The following is a 25,144-nucleotide window of genomic DNA, read 5'->3' as shown; positions in this document are numbered from 1 at the left end:
TACTGTCGCTCATTCCTACAGGATGAAAAGGTCAAGTGCCAAATTCATTAATTAGTGAAAAAAGTACATATCAGACCTAGCTATTCACCTTGCAGTAGCCCAATTGCGTTCCTACAAATTTACAAAAGAAGGATGGCACCTCAAGGTTGTGCATCAACACCAAAGCTCCCAACGAAATCGCAACAAAGAACTCTTGTTGTCTTTCCACAATTGAGAATCTCTTAAACCAGCTCCATGGTGCAAAATGCTTATAAAAATTGATCTCAAGTCAGGGAACCATAAGATTTATCTTTAACCCTCAGACATATGTAAGACAGCCTTTACAGGCAAGTAAGGCTTGTTTAAATGGGTTGGTTGTGCCTTTTGGATATCATTAACCAATGTTCCCACAACATTCCTGATGATTATGATTGAATTTTTCATCCATTTTACTACTTCATTTGTTTTAGTTTATCTTAATGATATCATCCTTTCAGTAATGCATGTGAGGTATATTTGTGTCATATTCATAAAGTGCTAGATGGTTTGTGGTAGCACAAATCACATGCAAATATGGAAAAATCTTCTTATGCCATTAAGGAACTGCATTACCTTGGGTATATCATTGATGTACATGGAATACATATGGAACCAGCTAATTTTTGTCACAAAAATGACTTGTACCAAAGACCCTCACAGAACTTTGCAGTATTCTTGGTTTGGCAAATTTTTATACAAAATTTGTTCTTGGCTTTTCTCACATAATTTGGACTTGGACTCCAGTTATAACCAGTTTCAAAGCAAATTTCACCTGGTCAACTCCACAAAAATAACCATTTAAGAATTGAAATGCAGACACTATTTTACATCAATCCTTGCCTTACCTGTTCTTCAGCAATCATTTCAGATTGAGATTAATATATCTACACGTCCTCGGGGAACTCCACACTCAGTTTGATCACATGTAGCTTACCACAATGAATCATTTACTTCAATGGTGAGAAAGTATCCTACATATGATTGAGAGTTTTATGTTGCTGTTCAAGCATGTAAGCATTAGAAATAATTGTAGTCACTGCTAGTGTATAAAAAGTTGCAACAAGAATGACATCAAACATGGTCTTCATATCATAAATACTTCCTTCTGATCATCCGGCACAAGAAACAGATTATCAATCCAGCAACAGAATAATTAGGCAGACCCCTAGCCCAATAACTCCTCTCAGTGCTCAATACATGTGGACACAAAACTAACAATTGAACAGAGCTGTATGAGTAAGATCAAGAGTTCGAAGAAATGTATTAAACTTTGCACACCAGTAAAACTACTGATGACTACTGTTTCCAAGATTAACTATTTGTAATGTCCCATTCCTAAACTGAGATCAGTCGCCCCCCACTAAGCATTATCCACTGAGATCATCTAAATTCAAGAAATCTCCCATGTAGACAAATTTGTAAATAAGATTCGAAAAGCGACCAAATAATCTTTACGATCGGTCAAAAAGAGGATAAGGAAGATAATCCCAGCCATCGGAAGGTCATAACGAGTCCAACGTATAAACACTTCCGCTATCTCAAAAAGAAAAATAGATAATGCAGAGATATTATGCTTGATTGGATTGATCGATCAAGGTATATAACCAATACGTGAGGAGCGGTCATAGGAGTATCGATGCTTCACACCATGAGTTTCTAATCAAGAAGAACATATCTATTAAGGAAACATGGCGCCAATACAAGACTGTCATGATAGAAGATATTAATACCAGATCAACAATGTAAATGATTGGTGCAAACGTATACATTTCAGGGAGGTCACCATCAAGAACTAAATATCAAACACAGTTGCTACAATATCAACCAGGTATATACCAATTATGGTAACGAATATTAGCCATTGGTGGTAACCGCATTTTCATGATCGTAAATGATCATCCACGATTAAGGCATGAACCGACAAGCCTGGGCAAATGCCGATAATTAGATTGCATTAACTAATACACACCACAATCATTCACGCATCGATATCTGTTGAAATGACAACTATGACTAATGAATAATGCCATAGATATCACCTGATTAATTAATTAACTGATTTACTAATAAAAACGGCCTGGTTAAAATACAAGTTAAGGAGCAAAAACAATGACAAGGATCAGCGGCAATAGTTGTAATAAGGAGTCACGATCCCTTATGAAGAAACATAAATGGGAGAAGGCGTAACTTTCAAGATGCAATCCTTCAAGGATAACGGATACATAAGTCAATCAGATCGCTCATTCCAATCATCGGAGAATTAGTATCTATCCTTTATCTGCAGATTTGAAGAAGTTTGTGGGCAGGCCGAAGGCCAAATTATCAAGAACCAAAACCAGGGCATATAAGTGCTTGGTGGTCAAGATTAGTATCAAACAATTCAATATAGAAGCTGTTCTTAAATAAGACAAAGGTAGTATGATTTACATCTAGTCTTGCTATACTGGTCGTCTGAGCCCCATAAATTATAAGCAGAATTTAAGTGTCTCAGTAAGGGACATTACACTCTTGTATCATTTGAGACATTAATGAGTACCACACAGGCCTGAGTACAACTCACTTCAACAAGGTTACAGGAGATTTTGGAGTTGGAATGACTTGCCACATTGAGGAAATATTTCTTCTGTTTATGTCTCAGAACTGGTGTTGCAAAATACATCGATCATTGTACTACCAGTGCTGCACCTAAACTGACATGCAAGAAACAACGATTGTATAATCCTTTGCCAGTACCAAATAAGCCTCAGAAATCAGTTTCCATGGATTTCTTCTCTTGTACACTAAGAATGGTAATTATTGTGCACATATAATAATTGTTAGATTTTCAAATATGGTGCTTCTTACGCCTTGCAAGAAATCAATCCAGCATCAGAAAGGCAGAAACAACTCAATTGTTCTTTCGATATGTGCAGGTACATTTTAAATTACACTCTCTAAGTCATTTTTTGCAAGTAACTTTACTCAATGATTAATACAAAGCTATCCAAATCTACCATGTTCCAATCTCAGATTGATGAACAACAGATAGGATGATTATGCATCTTCTTAGAATGTATAATTCATGGAAGCATTGAACATGTGATGAAAGTCTCTCTTTTATTCAACATAACTACAACAAAGCTATCACAGCGATACTTAGCACAGCCATTTTAAAGTCTCACAGGATTTTCAACCTTTGGCACCCATTGATGTAACCTATCCTATGCCAGCTACTATGACAGCAACTCATTTAGCTAAAAGCAAGTGCAAACCATTTTGCAAAAATCCAATACCAAATATAAGCAGCACCATAAACAACATCAGACTCAACATACATTTCACATTGGTGACAAAGCTGGCTTCATTTGCAAAAGGAAAGACTCACAAGACCTCATCACAAATCCAACCTCTTTGGTACGGCCCCATTCCCTATCACTAAGAAAGTCGGACATAATGCTTTTGACTTGAATCTCCAACTAGTCTTGGTCTAAATCCAGTATTCAATGCACAAATATTGTGTCCTTCCTTCCCACTTTTGCTGGACACTTTCAGACATTAGTGATTCACTTTGATTAGGAGAAATTAATCTTGATTGCAACACTCCAGCAAAAGCAGCAAGCAGTTGACCCCAAAATCCGATACACCAGGAATCAAGACTAAATGGTTCATAGAAGTTACAATCGCAAACATGTTTCCACATCTTCTTCCATGCCTTGGCCACCATTGCTTCTTAAGAAAGGGTGACTTATCCAGGAGAATTTGCAACGTTGTTCTACTCACAATGCAATGTCATTACTTCACATCATATATCGTTGTCACAATCAGATTCAGTTCCTCTCCTAGAAAACATGGACATACAGCAATGCCAAACTTTTCTCCAATCATGCCACAAAACTCTGATAATGCCAACCCTATTTTATGCAGTTGTTTTGTAGTGTTTCCTAAAAACAACAAAACAAAGGAAATGAATCGAATGAATGAAAATAGCTGTCTTTCTTGCAACTTCTAAGACAATCCTTTGTCCTCTGCACTTGTATATTAAAGTATTATCAAATTCTTTTAGAATATTGGGAGGTAGATAACAATATAGCAGCAGATGGACCTCTTCTAACATATGAAATTCAAATTACATATCAGACCTCTCGGATTCATTACAGAACTTCTTTATAATAAAATGCTGCAATTTACAGTTCTAACACAGTGCCTTCTCTATCTTGAATTTCTCTTGTTGTGTAATGTACTCTAAATTCACTATGTGCTGTCATTTCCGTAATTCACTTTTGTTCACAGAACATTTGAACCAGCTTGAGTGTGTTGTCCCTCAGGCGACCCTGAGAACCACACCAAAAAAGTTGTCCAATTAAATGAATATTAAAAAAGGAAGACCTCATGGAATACATTGGAATAGGATTTAAAGATTAAAAAGCTTAAAATGAAACATATAACCCTGCATAGAGAAAAATGTAAAAAGAGGGCTGAGAAAAACAACGCATTGAGTGGGTACTTCCAAGAAAGCAAGCCAGAAAAAGCAACAAATATGACAACAGACTGTGATGGAAAAATGGTAGCATGATTTGCAACAATGAATTAATCAAAGATTGAAGAAACAAAAGAACAGAAAAATACACACTGACAAAGTTCTGTCCCAGGTGTCCAAAAAACGTGCTAAAACATACGTTTACTACAAACAAAAACGAATCTACTTCTGTACACTGGAAACCCTCGGGCAACCAATAAAAGAATGTTTCTCAAAACAAAAGTGGAATCAAAAATAGTTAATAGTGACTATAGGTGTCTCAACATGATTTAATAGTACGTTTAGCTTTTTTATCATTGGAATTTATTTATAACAAATTAAAATTATACTAAAGAAAATGTGCCAGATCGAACTATTAAAAAAGAGTGTCAATTTGAAGTACTACAATATTCACAGATTGGGAAAGGAACAACTTCCGTAGGACTGTCAGTAAATTCAAGAATACACTTAGAATGATATATTATAGAAATTATTTAATTAAGGAATTTATTGCAGCAAATAACAGATGTGTACAGCAAATTTATGTAAGGATGTTGCATAAATGTCTTGTACAGTTCAAACATGAGAATTTGTCACTAGCTTCATACTCTTTTGTGATTTCATGGATTAACTAATGATACAAACTTTTTCTGCCTTTTTTCTTGGCAACAACTGAATTTTGGACTTGTAACCTTTCAAACAGGAGATGACGGAGGCTAGAGTGATACAATAAAACCTGTCAAATAAGTACTCTATTATATGCTTGTACATTAGACTTAGCAAGTTGCAAAAGATAGAGTTTATATTAAGAACTGTATTAATTGGCCCTAACAAACAAATAAATAGTACAATCGAGCATTGCTGGAGTTACTAATCCACGCTGCATAAACTCAATCTGTAACACACCAGTAGCTCAAGTGGTAGAGCACTCAGAGATGATGGACCAAGACTTCAGAAGCTAATCAAAAGGAGATTTCAGAAGCTACGTCAGGAAGATTTTGGAAGCAAAGTAGGAAAGGCCAAGTTGATTATGAAGGCCAGGAAAATGTTTGTTAGACTATCATGGAGCCAAGCATATTATTTGCATGCTACTTGATCCAATTATTGGTAAAATTTTATTTATTTCACACTAAGAAATAAGTGAACAATAATTTCAGGATACAGATATTCATCTGATTCAATTTCTCAAAATATTTCACATGAGAAAATTTGCAAAAAGGATATAATATCATTTCTAGAAATACTTTACTTTTGAGGAGAGAGTGCACATACCTTTGCCATTATTGTATCCCACGCAAAACAGTCTCCATTAGAATATCCCGCAAAAAGGAGCCTGCCAGATAATGAGAATGCCACTGATGTTACAGTTGGAATCTCATTTTCGTTGTGTTGCTGTTTATATACTTGTAATTCATGTCCTGTCCTTATATCAAATAGACGACAAGTGCCATCGTCTGAGCCAGTGCCAAATCTTAGCCCATCTGGAAAAAATTTCACAGTGTTTACATCTCCCTCATGTCCATGGAATGTTCGAGTGGCCCTACTGGCAATTCGTGTGTCCCATAATCTGGTTGTCATATCACAAGAACCTGAAACAAATAACTTGGAATTTGTTGCACTGACAGATAAACTGCACATTCAAAAGTTAAAACATGACAAGCTTTAAAGGGCAGGTATACCAATAAAAGTCCAAAATACAAAAGGAAACTCAAGCTTGACCATCCAAAGAATTTATCTCACCCACATGATGGCTCAACTACAGGTATTGTCAATTTAGACAAGAGATATAGACATTTAAGTAAAATGGTACTAGTATTGAAACCATTCTCTTTATCACATCCAATGGACTTCAAGACAAATATCTTTAAAATTATGATTCTTGAAAACCCTTGAAGCACATACTGGTAATTAATGCAAAGAACACACTTAACTGAAATTTGCAGATGATTATTTACAAAGAACAAGTATATTATTGCAGCAATGCAAAATAACCATCTTCAAGTGGCAATGAATTTGGTACGTAACTGAATGCCGGCCTACCTCATGACATCAGCAGTGTGACCTGATGGAAATTCACCACCAAAGACTGAAATCCGCTGGCCTGTTGCAGCATCCCATAAAATACATGTTCGATCACCAGAACTGGTTATTAGATGTGTATCTCCTTCTGGTACATATTGACAACAAGAGACATAGCCCTTATGACCACTGAGAGTTCTTGAAACAGGTAGATGCCCATCTTTGTCAAACTGGGAGTTAAGATGAAAAATGGAACAGACACTATCAAGACCCCCACATGCAACATACTGTCCATTGGTAGAAAATGCACATGTCATGACCCAGGCACAAGGGAGTTTAATGGCATGTGTTTTTTGGCTTGTTAAAGCATTCCAAACTATCAGCCGCCCATCTTGAGATGCACTGACAATTCGATTTCTTTCCCCATTCCAATCCAATGAATAAACCTGTTAAAGAGAATACAATATCAAGAAATGTCATAGAATGCTCTCACAAAAGAACAAGGGATGCTCATTTCAGCTTCTCAAAAGATTCAAGAATGAAATGTTTCATCATTTGAAATTTCCAATGGGTGGGAAATAATGAACAATGTCAAAAATTAACAAACTAATGCTTAGTATCTATTCAGCTCTTTCAGAATATTTCCAAGGACTTGGATTACAATATATTCTTCATTTAATCAAAAAAAGACATATGATGGATAGACACATTGTATTCAAAACCGAGTTGACAACCAATCAAATTGAAGATCTCCCAATTTCAACACTTGCACAAGGATAAGTGGACATGTTGAAAATCTTTGATTAGATGTCCTTCATATCAGCTAAATAAGGATCTATTCACACTGAATTAATTAAAAGAAGATATCACAAGCTACAAATAAAGACAAAAAAAAATTGAGGGAGAGACTGCATATAGAAGGAAAACTTGAAGCTCCAAAAAAATTTCATTAATTGCTTTCAGTATGTCTTGAACAACATGCACAACATAGTGTCTATAATTTTGGGAGGAAAGTTGCTGATTAAACAAGTGTACATATTTTGGGCCATCACTCATTGCTGTTGTTGAAATGATAAAATTTTCTTGTGGATAAATGTGTTTGGGTCTCAAAGTGGCATCTAGCAAGCTCTGCCAGGGTTTCAGATTTCTAAATAGTGATTAATATCTAGTTTTCACATATCTTCCTCAATAGATTTTAGATTTTCCTCTCCTTGCCAATGGAGTGAGGATCATGCAAAAGATGAAGGGGGGCAAAAGGTCCCCCAAGTCCTCCATTCTGGCAGACAATAATCGCTGGATACTCTGCCTCACTTCACAAGGAAACATCATCGGCTATAGGTGCAATGAGGAAGAAAAAGAAAACACATCCTCGGAAGTTCAGGAATGTCTGTTTGGAAGCTACGGAGGATAGCCCTATTCCTGAATGATTGAATTGGATTAAGATCAACTACAACACAATATTCATCGATTGGCTACTAATGGTTTAAGTTGTCTGAATTGTCAATTCTTTGTCATGTAACTCTCCATCGATGACCTTCATGAATGGGCCAAATAACACTTAAAAACCTTTGGTGAATATGAAATCAGATCATTCATGTCCAAGCAATGAAGCTGATCAAGAGTACATTTTCTCAGGAGCGGCACTGGTTTAATCAAAATGTGTGACTTTTCAAGTAATTTTGACATATTGACTTTAATCATACTGAGAAGAAGCCTTCCCAAGTTCCTATTTGCATTAGATTGTATGCCCCCAACATGACTTGTAGCCAGAGTATATGTCTTTACAAAGATGGGAGACTTCATGAGAGGATATATCTGTTTGTCCCAAGCAATCTTTGGTAGAGAGGCTTAGAACCATACAAGAATATTTATTGATTCCAGCTTAGATCTACCTGCTCCAAAAAGTCTCACACTGAAAGCAAGGTGCCTGGAGCAAATCCAATATGTAGACTATAAATGCTTTGTCTACTAATAAAACCTAAGATCATGGTTAAACCAGAAAATCAAGTGAAAATAGATAATGACTTCCTAAAGCCTAAGAAGAAATGCAAAGTAAAATCAATTTTGGTTAAATTTGGAAAGACAAGCAAGAAGGATCAAGGAGAAGTCACAAATATGCAACAGAAGGCTCTGAAGAACCTCATACAAAAAGCGGTATCAAATGGAAGAACAGAGATCTCATGTATGTGTATACTTTGCAAGGAAATTCGTTTGCAGTAATAGTAGATGAGGCACTTGGGCATCAAACTCAAGCAAAAAGGCCTCACAATATTGTGATAGATCATAGAAGAAGTTGAGAATAACATGGTGTTGGAGGATAAGATGATAGAAAATAGCATTTAGATCTCCCTACTTTGATATAAAGGATGATAAGAACAACGCTAGTCTGAGGATATTGTAAATGAATTCAAGGATGATAAAAAATAGGCATTAGATATCCAAAAAGTAAATATGGATCCAAAAGAAACTAAATTAGTTCAAAACAACTCAAAAATGCCAGGATATGCCCAAAAAAGTATAAGCACATGGAAGATAACATGCAAAGCAATATATAAAAGGAAACCATATTTGATTTGACACTTGGTTCTCAATCTCAACTTGTATTGATAAAATTATAAATATAAAATACTCTGGTTGTACAATTTGAGGTAAGAATGACTACAAATGAGGTAGTTTTGGAAATTCATGAGAAAAGATTGCAAGTCTTACATGTGATGAGAATAAATACAGAAAGCAATTGAATTATTATGGAAAAATGCAGTAAGTCTTGTACGCAAAAGGAAGACAAGCATGCATAGAATAATCAAGGAATAATTTGCATGCAAGGCAAAAAGCTATGAAAGGTTCAAAGGCAAGTATGTGAATGACAGGCAATTCTAGAAATAAAAGCTATTATGCATGCAATTAAAACCAAGCTTGATAATTCACTGTCCAAACAAAATCTTCAAAGCAATGGTAGTAGATGGTGCCATGATCTGGCTGTGTTACTCTCATCTAATGAATGTTCACATTCGTCAAATCTTTGAGTTTGTGCATTTTTGTGTTTATTGTTTAATTGATTCACAACCATACCCTTGTTGGTTCCCTTAACGTGAAGTATACCCTTAGTTGAGCTTCTTTGATGCTCCACGCCATGAGTACATGACTGCTGCCTCTCGTGGTGATGTATACATGTCAAAGCCTTTTTAGGCATAGAAATGTATCCTATTTCTTTAGACTCTTCAGCCTTGTCTTCCATCTATTTTTTTTTTTTGCTTGTGGAAGTGAAGGATTGGAGCACCCTACATAAACAACCAGGTCTTCTTCATCTTCTTTTATAAATTCAACCTTCTGCTCCTCTTCAGAATCTTCTTCTACTCAATGATGTTTTTGTCCTTGATTTGTTCTCCATATTGTAATACCCTGCAATGTTAATTTCTTGTTCTTTGTACATAAAAAGTAAAACCATATTCATGATCAATGTTCACAACAATTCTAACCAAGGTATCCAAGAACAATATCATCAGCCATACATATACGGTATACCATAAAAATAGAATGTAAAACATATTTGTCTATGGTGACCTTTGAATCTTCTAACCCTACAAATATTCTATGTTAGAATGGTGTAACAATCATCTGTAACTACATGTATGAAGAATCTGAGTTTATAATAAATTATCTGTAAATTCATAAGTGAAAAATCTGAGTTACATCTCATGGGAGATGACATATCATGAATAGTACCTATACATAAGAATGGAATAGTCTAAAATTGATATGAGAGTTACCTTTGACTTTGGGAAGTGGACACATGAATGATGTCATTACAGGAGCCAAAAAGATAAGAATAAATTATCTGATATATATATCTCATGACCCACAAACCCAACTAAAGGCCCTAATACTGCCTTGGGAAATAACTGTCAAAAACATTATATCTAGCACAGAACATAAGAATTAAACATTAATTCTTATGCTGACTTGATTCTTCTTACCGGGGATGAATGTGGAACTCTTAATTGAATGGTGAACATACCTTCAGATTGGCACAGAAGACAAAGGTGCGAAGACAAAAATGGTGGACACATCTTCAGAAAAGAAAACATAAAGGTAGAAGAAATTACTAAAAATTCTTGGGAGGATAACATGGTCGTCAAGGTAAACCCTTGCAACAGCCCTCAAGTAGACCGTAAGGGGTCTGATCACTATGTGGAACCCTTAGATTCTCAAAGGAAAGGAAATCGATAAATCTAAAAATCATCTACAAGTTAATTTTTCAAGAATGGAGAAAAAAAATAGAAATAAATATTTATCCCCAAAACATTAAATCTGCGAGAAAAAATCTTTGGGATTTACTTGCTACTAATATACTAAGCAATCCTGATGACTCATGGGTGGTGAGACATCAATACTCCCTTGGTTCCCTCAAAGAAATTAGGTGGATTAGTGGATTAGTCTGACAGTATGGTAGGGCTTGCAGACTTTCTCTCAAAAACTGATCTAATGGACATTTAACTCCAAGGCTTCCTTTTCACATGGTCTAACAGAAGATTAAGAATCCATTCCATTCAGGTTTAACATGATAGGTTCCTTATATATGTTGCTTGGGGAATTGTTGCTAATGTCATCATTTTGGCCCTACCTAGGGATGGCTCTGATCACAACTTATTGATTCTAAATTGGAATGATCCTTTGAGAAAAAGTCCTTCCCCTTCGGATATGAAATGATGTGGTTTTCTCACCCACAGTTCAGAGATTACATTGTGGATCGATGGGGACAGCCTCAAGCAAGGACGTGTTGATGTGTTTTTTATGCACTTCGAACACAAAATAAAATACCAAGTATTCTAACCTCTATTGAACAAGGAAACCTTATATGCTAAACAATGTGATCAAATAAGATAACCCCTAGGTTTTTTTAGTCAGGTCTTGACATTGCAATGGATAGACTTAGTGTATATAATGTGATCTTGCTGGTATCCAAAGGGACTTACGTTTATGAATCATAGCTAGAACTTGCAAACTAACTTCTCTCAAACAAAGAAATATCAAAAGGGAAAGGGTTTAGAAAAACTATGCTAATCCTAATGATGATGATAGATGATGCTTAGATAAACAAATTTATTACGCAAGTAATTGGTAAAAAAATGAATGAATTAACAACGAGCAAACGCTCAATAAATAGGATTACAAAGAATTACAAGAGGGCAAGTTTCTAAAAAGAAACTGCCAATAAGATCGAGCAAGATCTTATTAAGATATTTACAAAAAGTTTACAATATTGAGCATTAATAATAAAATAATAAAGTATTATTCTAATACCCTCCCTTAATGCTCAATCTATCAACTACACCAATAGAGACCCTAAATTTTACAAACTTATCTGGACTGAGGGGTTTGGTGAAAATATCTGCTGACTGCTCCGAGGTAGGAACATACAGCAACTAAATGGATCCGTCTTCAACCAACTGCCAAATGTAGTGACAATGAAGTTCTATATGTTTGGTTCTTTCATGGAAGACTGGATTCTTGGCAAGTTTGAGAACTCCCTGATTGTCCGAAAACAAGGGAGTCAAACCTACTTGAGATATTTGCATATCTCCAAGCATCCGACTAAGCCAAACTGCCTCACAAGCTGCCTTAACAGCTCCTCTATACTCTGCTTATGTCGAAGAGAGAGACACTGCCTACTGCTTCTTACTAGTCCAGGTGACTGCACCAGATCCCACACTGAACACATATCCAGAGGTTGATTTCCTGTCATCAACTGAGCCTGCCCAATCTAAATCTGTGAACCCACTGGATCTAGGATCATCACTCCTAGTGTAAAGAAGTCCATAATCCGAGGTGCCTTTCACATAGCGCAGGACGCGCTTCACTACTACCCAATGATCAGCCCTGGGGGGCGTCATGAAGCATGAGATGTAGCTCACTACAAAACTGAGGTCAGGTCTAGTGGCAATGAGATAGATGAGACTACCCACTAGTTGCCTGAATTGTGTTTCATCTACAAGAGGAGAATCAGACTTGGCTGACAATTTCAGACCAGTCTCCATAGGTGTGGAAGCAGGTTTGCAATCCTGCATTCGAAACCTGTCAAGCAAGCTTTTGGCATACTTAGACTGAGAAAGGAAGATGCTGCTATCAGTCTGCCAAACCTCAACACCCAAACAATAATGAAGAAGTCCTAAATTTGTCATATCAAAAGTGTCACACAAATCTTGTTTGATTTCTAAAATCAAATGTGTTGAATTCCCAATAATGATCAAGTCATCCACATAGACAACAAGAAAGAGAATATCATTACCAGAGTGTTTGATATATAGATTACTATTTGAAGGACTACGCTGAAAGCCATGAGCAACCAAGTACTGATCAATTTTTATGTACCATGCTCAAGGAGCCTGTTTAAGTCCGTGCTTTCCGAAGTCTACACACTTGCGGTTCTGAACTAGCAACCTTGAAACCAGGAGGCTATGTCATGTAGACTTCTTCCTGCAATTCACCATTGAGGAAGGCACTCTTCACGTCCATCTAATGGACTTTCCAACCATACTGAGTTGCAATGGCGAGAAGAAGACGAATAGTACTCATCTTGGCAGTAGGAGCAAAAGTCTCCTCATTGTCAATGCCTTCTTGCTGTGTGAATCCTCGAGCAACTAATCTGGCCTTATATTTATCTAAGGTACCATCTGCATGATACTTGACCTTATATACCCATTTACAGCTAATGGGTTTCTTCCTTGGAGAAAGATCTGAAAGAACCCAAGTGTGATTCTTCTGAAGACTTTGGAACTCAGCCTCCATTGCCTATTCCCACTCTGGAATCCCTTTGGCCTCTGCATATGTTTGAGGCTCATAGATACTGTGGATGTTAGCCATAAGAGCAAAATTAACTTTGTTTTGTTGTTTGCCCTTATTTCTGGAAGCTCTACCCTCAATGAGCTCATCAGGACGAAGAGCACTAATGGTCTTAGCCCACCATTTAGGCCGAAGAGTAGATGTGCCAACATCAAGAGCAAGAGGAATAACTGGAAGAGGAAGCGGATCAGGATCAGGAGTAGGAGGAAAATTAGCATCTTCCGGAGGAAACTCAGGTAGTGCATCATCAAATACAGAATCTGCATCATCCCTCCCATCAGGTGAACCGAATGGAAGACAGATACCTAAGTCAAAAGCCTTCAAAGGCTGATCCTCAGAATGTTGCTGAGACGAGGAAAGCTGAAATGGTCCTTGTTCTTCATCAAAGACAACATCACGACTGAAGATAAGACGATCAGAGTCTACATCAATCAGTCGGTAAGCCTTATGGTTGTCACTGTACCCTGTAAACATGAGCTTCTGACTCTTGGAATCCAACTTAGTGCGCTTGGCATCAGGAATCCACACATAAGCTAAAGAGCCAAAAACTTTCAAATGGCTGATCCTAGGTTTGCGACCAGACCATGCTTCCTCTGGAGTCTTATTTTTAACAGCATGAGTGGGTGACCTATTAAGAAGATAGACTGTTGTGAACACTGCTTCTGCCCAATATTTTTAGGAACGTTTCTATGTTCCATCATAGACCTAGCCATTTCTGTAATGGTGCAAAACGACGTTCTACAACGCCGTTTTGTTGAGGGGTGTATGGTGTGGTTAACTGACGTTTTATGTCATGTGTATCACAAAAAGTAGAGAAAGCAGAACAAAACTCCCCCCCATTATCAGACCTAAGAGTAATAATAGAACTATACTCTTTTTCTCCTAAGGCCTTAAATTTCTGAAATACAGTAAACACATCTGATTTTTGCTTAAGGAAATACACCCACATTTTACAACTGAAATCATCAACAAAAAGCAAGAAATACCTGCACCTAGTAACAAAAGTAGTATTCATAGGACCACATACATTAGCGTGGACCAGCTGCAGTACCTTAGAGGCTCGCCACGAGTCACCATCCTTGAACAGTGTCTGGTGCTGCTTCCCAGCCTGGTAAGCTTCACAAACACGATGATTCTGAGTTTGAATATCAGGTAGACCATGTACTAAGTCTTCCCGAACAAACTATGCAAGATAATGAATGTTCAGGTAACCATATCGTTGATGCCAGAGAATGCTGATAGATGAAGATTTAGCTGCGAAGGCATGCTCAAGAGAATCGCCTGTATCCAAAAGTCTATATAGACCATGATCCTCAAAGCCAACAGCTACAGTAGTGCTAGAAGCACGATCAACAATTGAGCACTTATGTGTACTGAAAACGACATCCAGCTGAGGAGAATGCCGCATAATCTGACTGACAGAAAGGAGGTTAAGTTCCATACCAAGAACATAGTACACATTGAGGAATATGAGATTCCTCCCACCAGACTGTATCTGAACGTTGCCCTTGTCGACAACAATGTACTCTTCACCACCTCCAAAAATAACTGAATCAATGTAGGGAGAGAACTCAACAAACCAGTCACGCCTGTGAGTGAAATGACGAGAAGCACTAGAATCAATGTACCAAGCAGAAGACTTCACATGATCTGTAAGTCTTTTAGCCATGAAGGCATAAAAGGCAAACTCTTTCTGCTCTGTGTGCTCAGCAACATTGGCTTTAGGCTGAGACCCTCCCTGCTTCCGCTGCTCGGAAGCCAATCTGGTACGGCAATCTTTGATCATATGACCAAATTTGTGACAATAATTGCATTGCACCTTCTTTTTCTTGGAACCATCTTGAGATTGAGAAGAGCCCTTCTGCTGAAAGGACTGGGATGACTGGGATTTACCTTTATCCTTGTGAAAGGATTTGGCAGCAAAAGCATGTTCTGAGGAGGTTGAAGTAGCACCGCTACCAAACTGTTGTTTCCAACGATCCTGCTGCAGAAGTTTGGTGCATAACTCTGGAAATTTCAGATCAACATTAGTAGAAGTAATGTTGAGAGTCTCTATAAAGTGCTCAGGTGCTACCAAACTGTTGTTTCCAACGATCCTGCTACAGAAGTTTGGTGCATAACTCTGGAAATTTCAGATCAACATTAGTAGAAGTAATGTTGAGAGTCTCTATAAAGTGCTCATACGGTTTTGGTAGACTTTTTAGAGTGATGACTACCATATCCTCTTCCTCCATTTTCCGACCAATAGCTTCGAGCTGATCTCGAATGTCCTTAATCTTTATAAGATGCACCTGTAAGGACATGCGTTCATCCATCATAATGGAGAACAGCTGATTCTTCAAAAAAAAAGCTTGACTCTCATCGGATGTCTCATGCAACTCCTTCAGATGCTTCCAGATTTTTGCAGTTGACTTGTCGGAAGGAATCTGAGGTAGCTGGTCATCTGTATCAGAGAGCTTGAGAAGCATAACAGCGTCTTGATTGCGGTCATCAAACTTGACCTGGTCAACTCCAGATGTTTGAGGATGGGACTCCTTGTCCAAAACAAGATTATCCAGGCGGCAATATTCAAAAATAGTCAAATTGCGCTACTTCCAGGTGTTATAATTTTTCCCATTAAATCGTTGACTGCCTTCCAACATCAAGTTGGTCAATGACGCCATCTTGCACGTTTCCCAATGCACGAAAAATGAAAAAACTGAGAAGAGGCGCTGGCACGGAATTCAAAAAATTCGAATCCCAATGCAGAAACAAAGGCAGATGCAGGTATAGACTTCAAAAAATGAATTATGAATGGCACAGATTTTGAAAAAAAATGTCGGTTGACCCAGAAAAATCTGAAAACAACCTAGTTGAGGTCTCGAAAAACCCACCAAGAATCTAAAGTCGAAATTTGGATCCAGTAAAAAAATCTAAAGTTTTCGTAAAAACCCTAGCCGCGGGGAAAAATTTTGGGAAAAAATCAAAACGCCACCATGGATGTAAAAACGCATAAAAAAAATGCCACCTTATTCTCGACGCAGGGCAGAAGTGGAGCCCGAAGCAACAGTTGCAGAGGCGGCAAGGGAGCCGCAGATCAGAACGCGACGCGGCGAAAAACAAAGCTCAGCGGCGGCGGGGAAACAAAACACGGTGGCGGAGTGAAGACAAAACTTCGGCGGCGGCGGAGAGCAGAGAACAATAACATCGGCCACCAATAAAAAACATCACGGGAGGTGTTGCAAAAAACAAAACAACGCGATTTTCTTCAAAGAATCCGCCTGCGATTTTTTTGACGAAAAAAGATTTGCGAATTTTTGTTGAAGAAAACTCAAAAAAAAATCTAAAATTTTTCAAAAGGAGAAAAAATTTGATATAAATATTTTTTTCATTTGAAAAATTTCTCGAATTTTTCTTTAGATGGCTTTGATACCATATTACGCAAGTAATTGGTAAAAAATTGAATGAATTAACAATGAGCAAACGCTCAATAAATAGAATTACAAAGAATTACAAGAGGGCAAGTTTCTAAAAAGAAACTGCCAATAAGATCGAGCAAGATCTTATTAAGATATTTACACTAAGTTTACAATATTGAGCATTAATAATAAAATAATAAAAGTATTATTCTAATAAAATTCCTTATAAAACTACTTTCTATTGACCAAAGATAGCTCACAATGCCATAGAAAGAGTGCAATCTCCTAAGGTAGTGAAAGATTTTCACATTGTAAACATCCATCCAAATACCCAATGCTAACGCAACTTGAACAAATATCCACAATTGAGCTTAAGCTACAATAACAAGATTCAAGGTAACCATGCAAAACAACTTGCAATCAACAAGATGTATACAGTATGAACTGAAGGAATCATCAAATATCTTTACATGCACCCACCATGACCAATGAACTTTAGTTAACTTTGGGAAGTAATAAGAAACAATGCATAATGTAGAAACACAACATGAATCCACCATATCTTCAATGAAAATCATGTATCTATTTAAACATAGTCTTGGCAACAACTTTAAGATTCCTCCTCCTACTCTACTTCTAAATGCTACTACTATTTTCTAATTATCAACTATTATTCTCCTATTAACCCCTACAAATGAAAGGCCAAACCTTTATATAGAAATACCCATTACAATTCAAGGGCTAAGATTGATTTGGAATCAATGACCAAGATTTAATGATGAAACCCTAATTAGGGTTAGTGACAACTAACACCCCTTCGACCAATGAGAAAATTACAACATTTGGACACATGTCCTTCTTTGAATGTGGAACAATGAGAGATAAGATAAGGTACATTGAACTTAGTGCGTTTCCACATGTATAGTTGTAGATGAGTCAGGTTCAATGCACTCGAGCGCCTTGACTTGTCATGATTTGATTGGCTTGATGATGATTAGATGCCACCTCGACATGTATATCTCTCGATAAACAACATTACGAAGCTTTGACTGACTATGATGGTTCATATTCCCAAATCGCGTCATCTTTGATGATCAAGTTTCTATTTTTGCTCATCTCTTTTGAAACTATCTTATCTCCTTGATTATTCTTGCATTTCATTTTCCATCTTCACATTCAGGTATTTTCCTTCTTTGTAATGCATTTCCTTCTCATGCTTGGGAATTATCCTTGTGTTGTCCCTATTTCGCCTTCATCTTCATCATGTCACAAATTTGTCTTTTCCTTGGTGTAGTTCTTGAATGTGGAATATGTTGCAATCATCTTATGTATGTGCATCTTGACATCCTCCTGAAAGGCAGAACATGTCTTTGATGTCCTCATCTTAACATTATCCTTGAAGATCCTTGATTTCCTTGACGTTATTATAGTGTCCTTATGTTGAACTTGGATTTCCAAGGGAAATTCAAGGTCAAGTGCAATCAGCTTACTTTCATCCTTGTTGAGTAATGTTGTCTTGATCTCCTTCTATGTTCTTGATGAGTTCCATTCTTTTGATCGCCCTCTTCTTGAATGTCTTAAACTTGGATTCCTTTCTTGAAGTGTGGGTAATGATATGTAAGTCCTTACTCGTGATGTTGAGTTTTCCTTCTTCTTGTTGAATCATTCATCTGCATCGTTGAATGTGAACACCTTGTATAGTCCTTTTCTCCTTGCCTTGAATGTGTGGATCATGTCCTTGTATTCTTGAGTCCTTCCTCTTATTAATATTTCAGAAGTTTTTTGACCTTGATGCTGATCTTGATTATGGTTGAGTCTTGTCTTTCTTCGACATTGTTGTAGAGCTCTTCATCCTTTTCATTTTGTAAGAGCAACTAGAGCCTCTGGCAAGCTCAAGATCCTTTGGATGGCCTAGTCAATGGATGTGTCCTTAGTGGGTTTTGGTAACAATAGGATGCTTGCTCAAGTTAAAAGCTTTGCCATTGACTTGTCTTTCTTTATCTTCAATATTTATCACCCAATGCGACATATGCTCAAGAAAAGGCCCCAAGAGGAATTGCTCTCTATCCTTGAACCTCTTCAAAGAGAACTTGTTCTATTGGTAGGTGACTTCAATGCCATTCTTTTGAATGGTGGTAAGAAGGGAGGAATTGTTTGGGCTACATCCTCTCAAAAAGACTTCATAAAATGTGTCAAGTTGGTTTAGGTTGTAGACATAGCACCAAAACATGGAAATTTCACTTGGAAAAATAGTTGGGCTATTTTGCTACATTCCAAAGAGACTTGTCCACTTTCTAATGTCCTTTAGTAATTGGATTTTGGAATCCAAAATTCTTCCCATTTCTGGTTCTGATCACTTTCCTCTAGCTCTCTCTCTCTCACACATTGGCAATTCACATCACCCCCAACCCCCACAGATGTCCCTTCAAATTTGAACTCATCTGGCTTAAGAGATGATGAGTTTGATGATAAGGTGGACTTTTGGTGGAGCCATCCTCCAATTTTTAAAGGCACCAAAATGTTTCGATTATCAAAGATGCTCACTTAAGTTAATGGTTGTATGAAGGACTGGGACATTCACTCCTCCAATAATATATTTGCTAAAAAGGCTAGAGTAGATGAAGATCTATCTGTTATGAAATTGCTCAAAATTTTGGGATGGATCAAGAAGCCTATCCAAAGTAAACGCACTTTTGGTCAAAGTATAGGAACTACAATAGAGAGTGGGGCTATTCTGCAAACAAAAGTCAAGGGAGCCATGGCTTGAGGGGGAAATTGAAACAACAAATTCTTTCACAACTTGAATAAGGCTAGACATGGCACAAAAAAGAATTTCATCAATCTCAGCCGGTAAGAGAAAAATATTGGATCAAATCTCAAACAAACAAAAAAAATTGGATGTGGTTAGCTTTTCCAAAAATTTGCTTGGTTGCAAAGACCATATCAATTTGATTGACGAAAACAGACATTACACTTTCATTCTTCAACTGGTATCAGGGCAGTAAAACAGGGATTTGATGGCTCCCTCTGGAGAGAATGAAGTCAAGTCTGCCCTCTTCCACATGCAGAAGGACAGAACTGCAGGACTTGATGGCTTCCTAGCCACTTTCTTTCAACATTTCTGGCAGATAGCAAGAAGTTTTTCTTGCTATTGAAGAGTCCAGAAGATCAGGAAGGATTGTAAAGGACTTCAATGCATTCTTATTGCTCTCATTCCTAAATTACAAGCTCCTAACTCCTCTGCAGATTTTTTCCCCGTTGCCCATTCCAATACAGTCTACAAAATCATCTCCAAAGCAGTCCTCCCCAACCTGATCCCTCCCGAGCAAAGCATGTTTGTTATTGACAGAAGCATAGCAAAAGTCATCATTATCTCCCATGAAGTTATTCATACTGCCACACAGAATAATATGAAAAGTATGTTGATCAAGCTTGATATCAAGGCATATAACAAGGTCAACTGGAAATTTCTAATTAAAAATCTACAAATATTTAGTTTTAGCAAGGAATGGATTGCATGGAATTACAGTTGCATTTCAAGTCTTCATTTTTATATCTTACTCAATGGTAGTCCCTCGAGTTTTTTTTAATCAACTAGAGGACTGAGGTGGAGTGATCCACTATACCCCCTTTTTTATCATATTGGCTGAGGCACTGGGAAGTTCATTAAAGGGGGCTGAGCTCAATAATCGCATAAGAGGACACAGAGATGCTGATGAATTGGAACCTTTCTCCCACCAACAGTTTATGGATTGCACCTTGTTGTTTGGCAATGCTTATGCAACAGAAGCTGCTACCTTCAAAGAATTCTTTTCTTCCTACTAATCAGTAATCAATTAAGACATATCTTAGAAAAGAAAAAAAAATATCTCTTAATGGTTGCAAGTCAGAATAGCAAATCTTCTAAATTTCAAACAAGGTAACCTTCCAAGTAAATAGTCGGGGGTCCATCCTAGATCACAGTGCCAACTGTCATGGCAGAACTTGGTTATGCCTTCCAGGCCTCACTTAGCTCTTGAAAGGGGCAGTGGCTATATTAAGCAGGCAGAATCCTCCTATCAAATTAGTATTTATGGTTATTTCAATCTACCTTATGGTTTACACTTAAGTCTCCAAGTGGAATTATAATAAGTTTTGAGAAGGTAATGAGAAAATTTCTTTAGCAAGGGAGTGGGAAGCAAAGGAAAATTGAAAAACCCTTTGATAGCATGTTTGCCCTCCACTCCAAAGAGTGAAGGGGTAGCTGGAATCAGAAGCTTGAAGATATATAATCTGGCCTTGTGGAGCAGTTCTGTTCACTCAATCTTCCACAAAATGGTGCCAATTTCTGCAAAAGAAATACCTGGACAACGGCAACCCCAAGAGGATTTTCTCAATGACCAATCCTCCCCATGGCTCTTACATTTGGAACTACATCATGATGTGAAGAGCCATCATTGCTAGTCATTTGACCTGGGAAATTTGAAAGGGAAAAACAATGGATTTCTAGGTGGGCTCTGGGAATGGCAGAGGTGCCCTTGAGAACCTAGAGGAATTTAACAAGCCAAAGTTACTCTCAATTACCTGGAGCAGGAAGGTGTCACTATTTTGAAATAGTTGTGGTTCATGGAGTACATTTTTCCAAATGGAAGAATCTTGCTGGGTCTCCCATTTCAGAGGATCTAGAGATATGTATGGCCAGTGATCTACCTCTCAGAAAGATATACTTTTGTGGATATTCTCAAATGTGCCTTGGGTCAAAATCAGGGTCCTATTTGACAAAGCAAGGTAATGATGCAGTTGTCAACCTTTCACAGAAGATTTTTGCCTCAAAATCAAAATGGCTATTTCAGAAACATTACTGTTCCAGGCGTTGGAAAGGTTATCTCACAGTAGGCAACCTTCAATTGGGATTTTCAATACAAAAAATCTTGGAATCTTCTCAGCTCCATGTCTACATATAGGGTGCCCATGATTAAAAATCGTTCCGATGTTAATTCAAGCCAAATGGTCACATAAGCTAGAGAGAATGAAAATGGTCTACCTTTATTATGGGCTTCAGGATCCCCTTAGGAATCTAAAACACTTATAAACTTGCATTACTTCATTCAATTGCCACTCTTGGACTTCCTTTAGGATGGTGGTAATGACTTCAATGCAGATTTCTATCTCTGTCGGTCATGTGGCTATTCTGCATAGTGGACAATGGAAAGAAAGGAAGTAGAGCCAACTCCACAACTCAACCTTGATGTTATTTGCTGCCCTCTCATATTTGAATCTCCATTTCCAGACAGGGAAAGGTTGAGAAGGCAGGTTTGGTGGCGAAATTTCACCTCCAGGTGGCAGTGTTTCAGTAAAGGCAAAGGTGAAAGCAATAAAAAAGTATGTTGAATATTCTCCCCTCCTTCTGACCCAAAATGTTAATGCCTCTGTACTCTCTTCAATTGGAGACTATTTTGCATTTGTTGTCCATGGAACCCCCGACATAGGCTGGCCAGACTCCCCAGCTGTTAAATTACAGTGAAAGTCACCACTGCAGAAAACTTTAAAAACTTCAAATGTTTTTTGGCTGTTAAATTATTGGGTAGGAGACCCTATTCTCTTTTTAACTTATCAAACGAAAAACATCAGAATAAAAGAATACCGTAAAAATAACAAATATTTGTGCACTGGATGCAGTTTCTCTGTGCCTTAAAGATGCTGATTCTAGAATTTAAATATTTAACATCAAACCAAATGTTGAAATTTTGGGCTTTCATATGTTAACGTTAATAAAAAACAATGAACCACATGTTAAAATTTTGGGCTTCCACAGGTTACCATTACTAAAAACGATGGATTATCATTAAGTGTTTTAACAGTTCAATTGTGTTGCATAAAAGGCCTGTCAGAGCTTTAGTTTACTGGAAATTTTAAAATAACAAACTATTCGGTCACAAATTTACCAAGCTAAATTAATCTCTGTTTCCAAACATATTGTGGAAAGAACAAAAAAATTCCCTTTATTCATAACATGTTTAGAAGACATTATATTCTATTCTGGCAGTCTGTCTGAAAGGGCATTGAAGAAAACATGAATGGCTGAAATTACCATGAAGGGCATCTCATTCACCATATTTGTGTCCAGGGTAAGAATTGCTTCAGCTTCATGAAAGTAATTTCAGCCATGCTATTTAAATTTATTGCTATGAAATAAATAAGAAAAAAGATCACAATTTAAAAACTTTGCTCTTCTAGATACAGCATTCCATTTAAAAAGTAACCATCCCCATAAAAACGTCGCTAATAAAGGTTGAAAAACATACACCTAATGTAGTTCCCTGCTTCCCAAAGACAGTGATTCTAAAATTTAAATATTACACTTTCAAAAAACATATATATTTCTCATTAAAACAAACATAGAAATGTATATATGATGTCCACAAGTAACTAAAATAGGTCAATGCGACTGCAAGAAAAATACATTTTATCTAAAATCTTGTAGGAAACCGAAAGATAAATATAATTCAGAATGAGCTTGAAGCATTCACTCTTCCAAAATACAAACTTAGTAAAATTAAATTCTAAGTATCTTTGTGTTACTACGATAGATAAAACTCTACGTTTAACTTGATTCGCATAAAAGATCTGTCGGAACTTCAATTTGCTTAAAAGACAAGCCAATGATCTGTTAGCGCACAAATTTAGGAAGCACAACGTTAAGATAACATAGAAACTTCATATAAACCCATGTCAAAGATAATATTCCAAATTCTAACAATGATATTTCAGGTTCCTTCTAAAAATGTCAATTTTCCGTCGTATTTTCGAGAAAGAACTATGTTTCCAACAAACACCAGCGCAAACAACATAACATTCTCCAGTCTACAGCTACACGCTTCAAATGACACCACAACATAGACAAAGATTTCCTACCTTTCCGGTGTGGCCTTGAAGCGTTCTACAGCACACAACATCCGCGTTATTAAAGTTAACCGCCGAGCGTCCACTATTTCTAGCATACGTTGCAACTATACAAAGCGACAACAAAACGTCAAAAAAAATCCCGATCCGTTCAACCAGACAGTTAATTTAAACCTAAATCCGACTCAACACGCACCTAAAAAACTAAAATAATTACAAAGACTAACCGTCTGTATCCAAAAGCAGAAGGCGCTTCTCTTTAATTCTCTCCCTGAGAGAATTGACCCTTGCCGTTGAAGCTACATGCCGCTCCCTTAGCTCTGCCACCGACATTGCTCGATTATTATGCAGGGTTTCGATGCATTGAAAACCTGATTTGCATCAGCAGAACTATAGGTTTTATTCCCAGAATTGATCAATACACCTCCGTATCTTTAGTCAAATTTTGTACAGATTTGATATGATAAACTTCGCAATTACGGTGGGAGGTGCACAGAAGATTTTGTTTTTTTGCCCTTTTGTATATCGACTTCCCAACACGCCGGTTTTCTTTTCTACGGAACAGTATTCCAGGAGGCGTCGTGAAACTGGCGACTTTGAACGAGAAACCGGATCAGTCAACCGTGAGGTTGTAAATGGTTTTTAGCTGATAATTGCTACTACATTTTCCTATATTTGTCCAAAAAAAATAAGAAGGTATGCGACAGTGACTCTTGTTGGCACTCACTCACATCAAATCACACGCGTAAGGAGAGCTCGGTACCAACTCCTCATCTTTATTGTTTAACCTGTAATTTGTCTGATATTGCAGGGGAATAATTGGGTAAAAGCCAGGTATGTTCATTGAAGCAGGGTACTTTATTTTATTAGTTACTGTCGATAGGCAGGGTACTTATGCATCGGTTTGATGCATTTGTTTTTTTCAAAAAAAATTAGTTATCTGCTTTTCTATTGGTTCATAATGGTAACAGTCATTGCAAAAAATATTTTTTTCTTTTTTTTCTTTAAATCAAAATAATTTGAATCTTTATGTTACATTTATTGTAATGTAATAATTGTGCCTGCCACATAATTGTGTCTATGACATTGCGAATTAAATGTGTGAAAGGCATTTGTCCCATTTGAAAAGATAGGGATGTAAAAAAATATTGAAAAAATCTAAGAATGTTTTAGAGAACTTATCTTTTGAGCTGCAAGGAAGTACAATAATATTGAAGCAATGGGCAAAATCCAAGATATTTGCACAATAATTAAATGTGCATTAAGACAATTGGTAGCTACTTGTTAGACTCAAAAAGACATCAATATAAAAAAATATATAAAAATCTAAAACTACTGTAAAAATCTTATCTTTTTGGATTTGGTCCAATAACCATGTATCTTACCAATTTTCACAAGAAAGTTTTAAGAAATCTATATGAAATCAATATGGATTTTATGGCATTGAATGCATGATGAATGCAGATAAGTACACAGAAGTTGTGATTTA

At 37.0% G+C, this 25,144-nt stretch overlaps 1 protein-coding gene across 1 annotated transcript in view; it reads right to left on the bottom strand.

Moving 5' to 3' along the window:
* Positions 1–24,388, bottom strand: part of LOC131035143 (guanine nucleotide-binding protein subunit beta) — a 42,679-nt gene extending 18,291 nt beyond the window's left edge. Inside the window, exons 1-4 of the mRNA XM_057966782.2 lie at positions 23,883–24,388; positions 23,668–23,762; positions 6,554–6,978; positions 5,786–6,143 (exon numbers count right to left, since the gene is read on the bottom strand). Coding sequence (XP_057822765.1) covers positions 5,786–6,143; positions 6,554–6,978; positions 23,668–23,762; positions 23,883–23,988 — 984 coding nt within the window. The 5' untranslated portion in view covers positions 23,989–24,388. The remainder of the gene's footprint in view (positions 1–5,785; positions 6,144–6,553; positions 6,979–23,667; positions 23,763–23,882) is intronic.
* Positions 24,389–25,144: the final 756 nt, after the last annotated feature.

This window comes from Cryptomeria japonica, chromosome 6, assembly GCF_030272615.1.
Source record: "Cryptomeria japonica chromosome 6, Sugi_1.0, whole genome shotgun sequence".
NCBI classification, from domain to species: Eukaryota; Viridiplantae; Streptophyta; class Pinopsida; order Cupressales; family Cupressaceae; genus Cryptomeria; species Cryptomeria japonica.
This window is presented reverse-complemented; position numbering and strand designations above follow the sequence as displayed.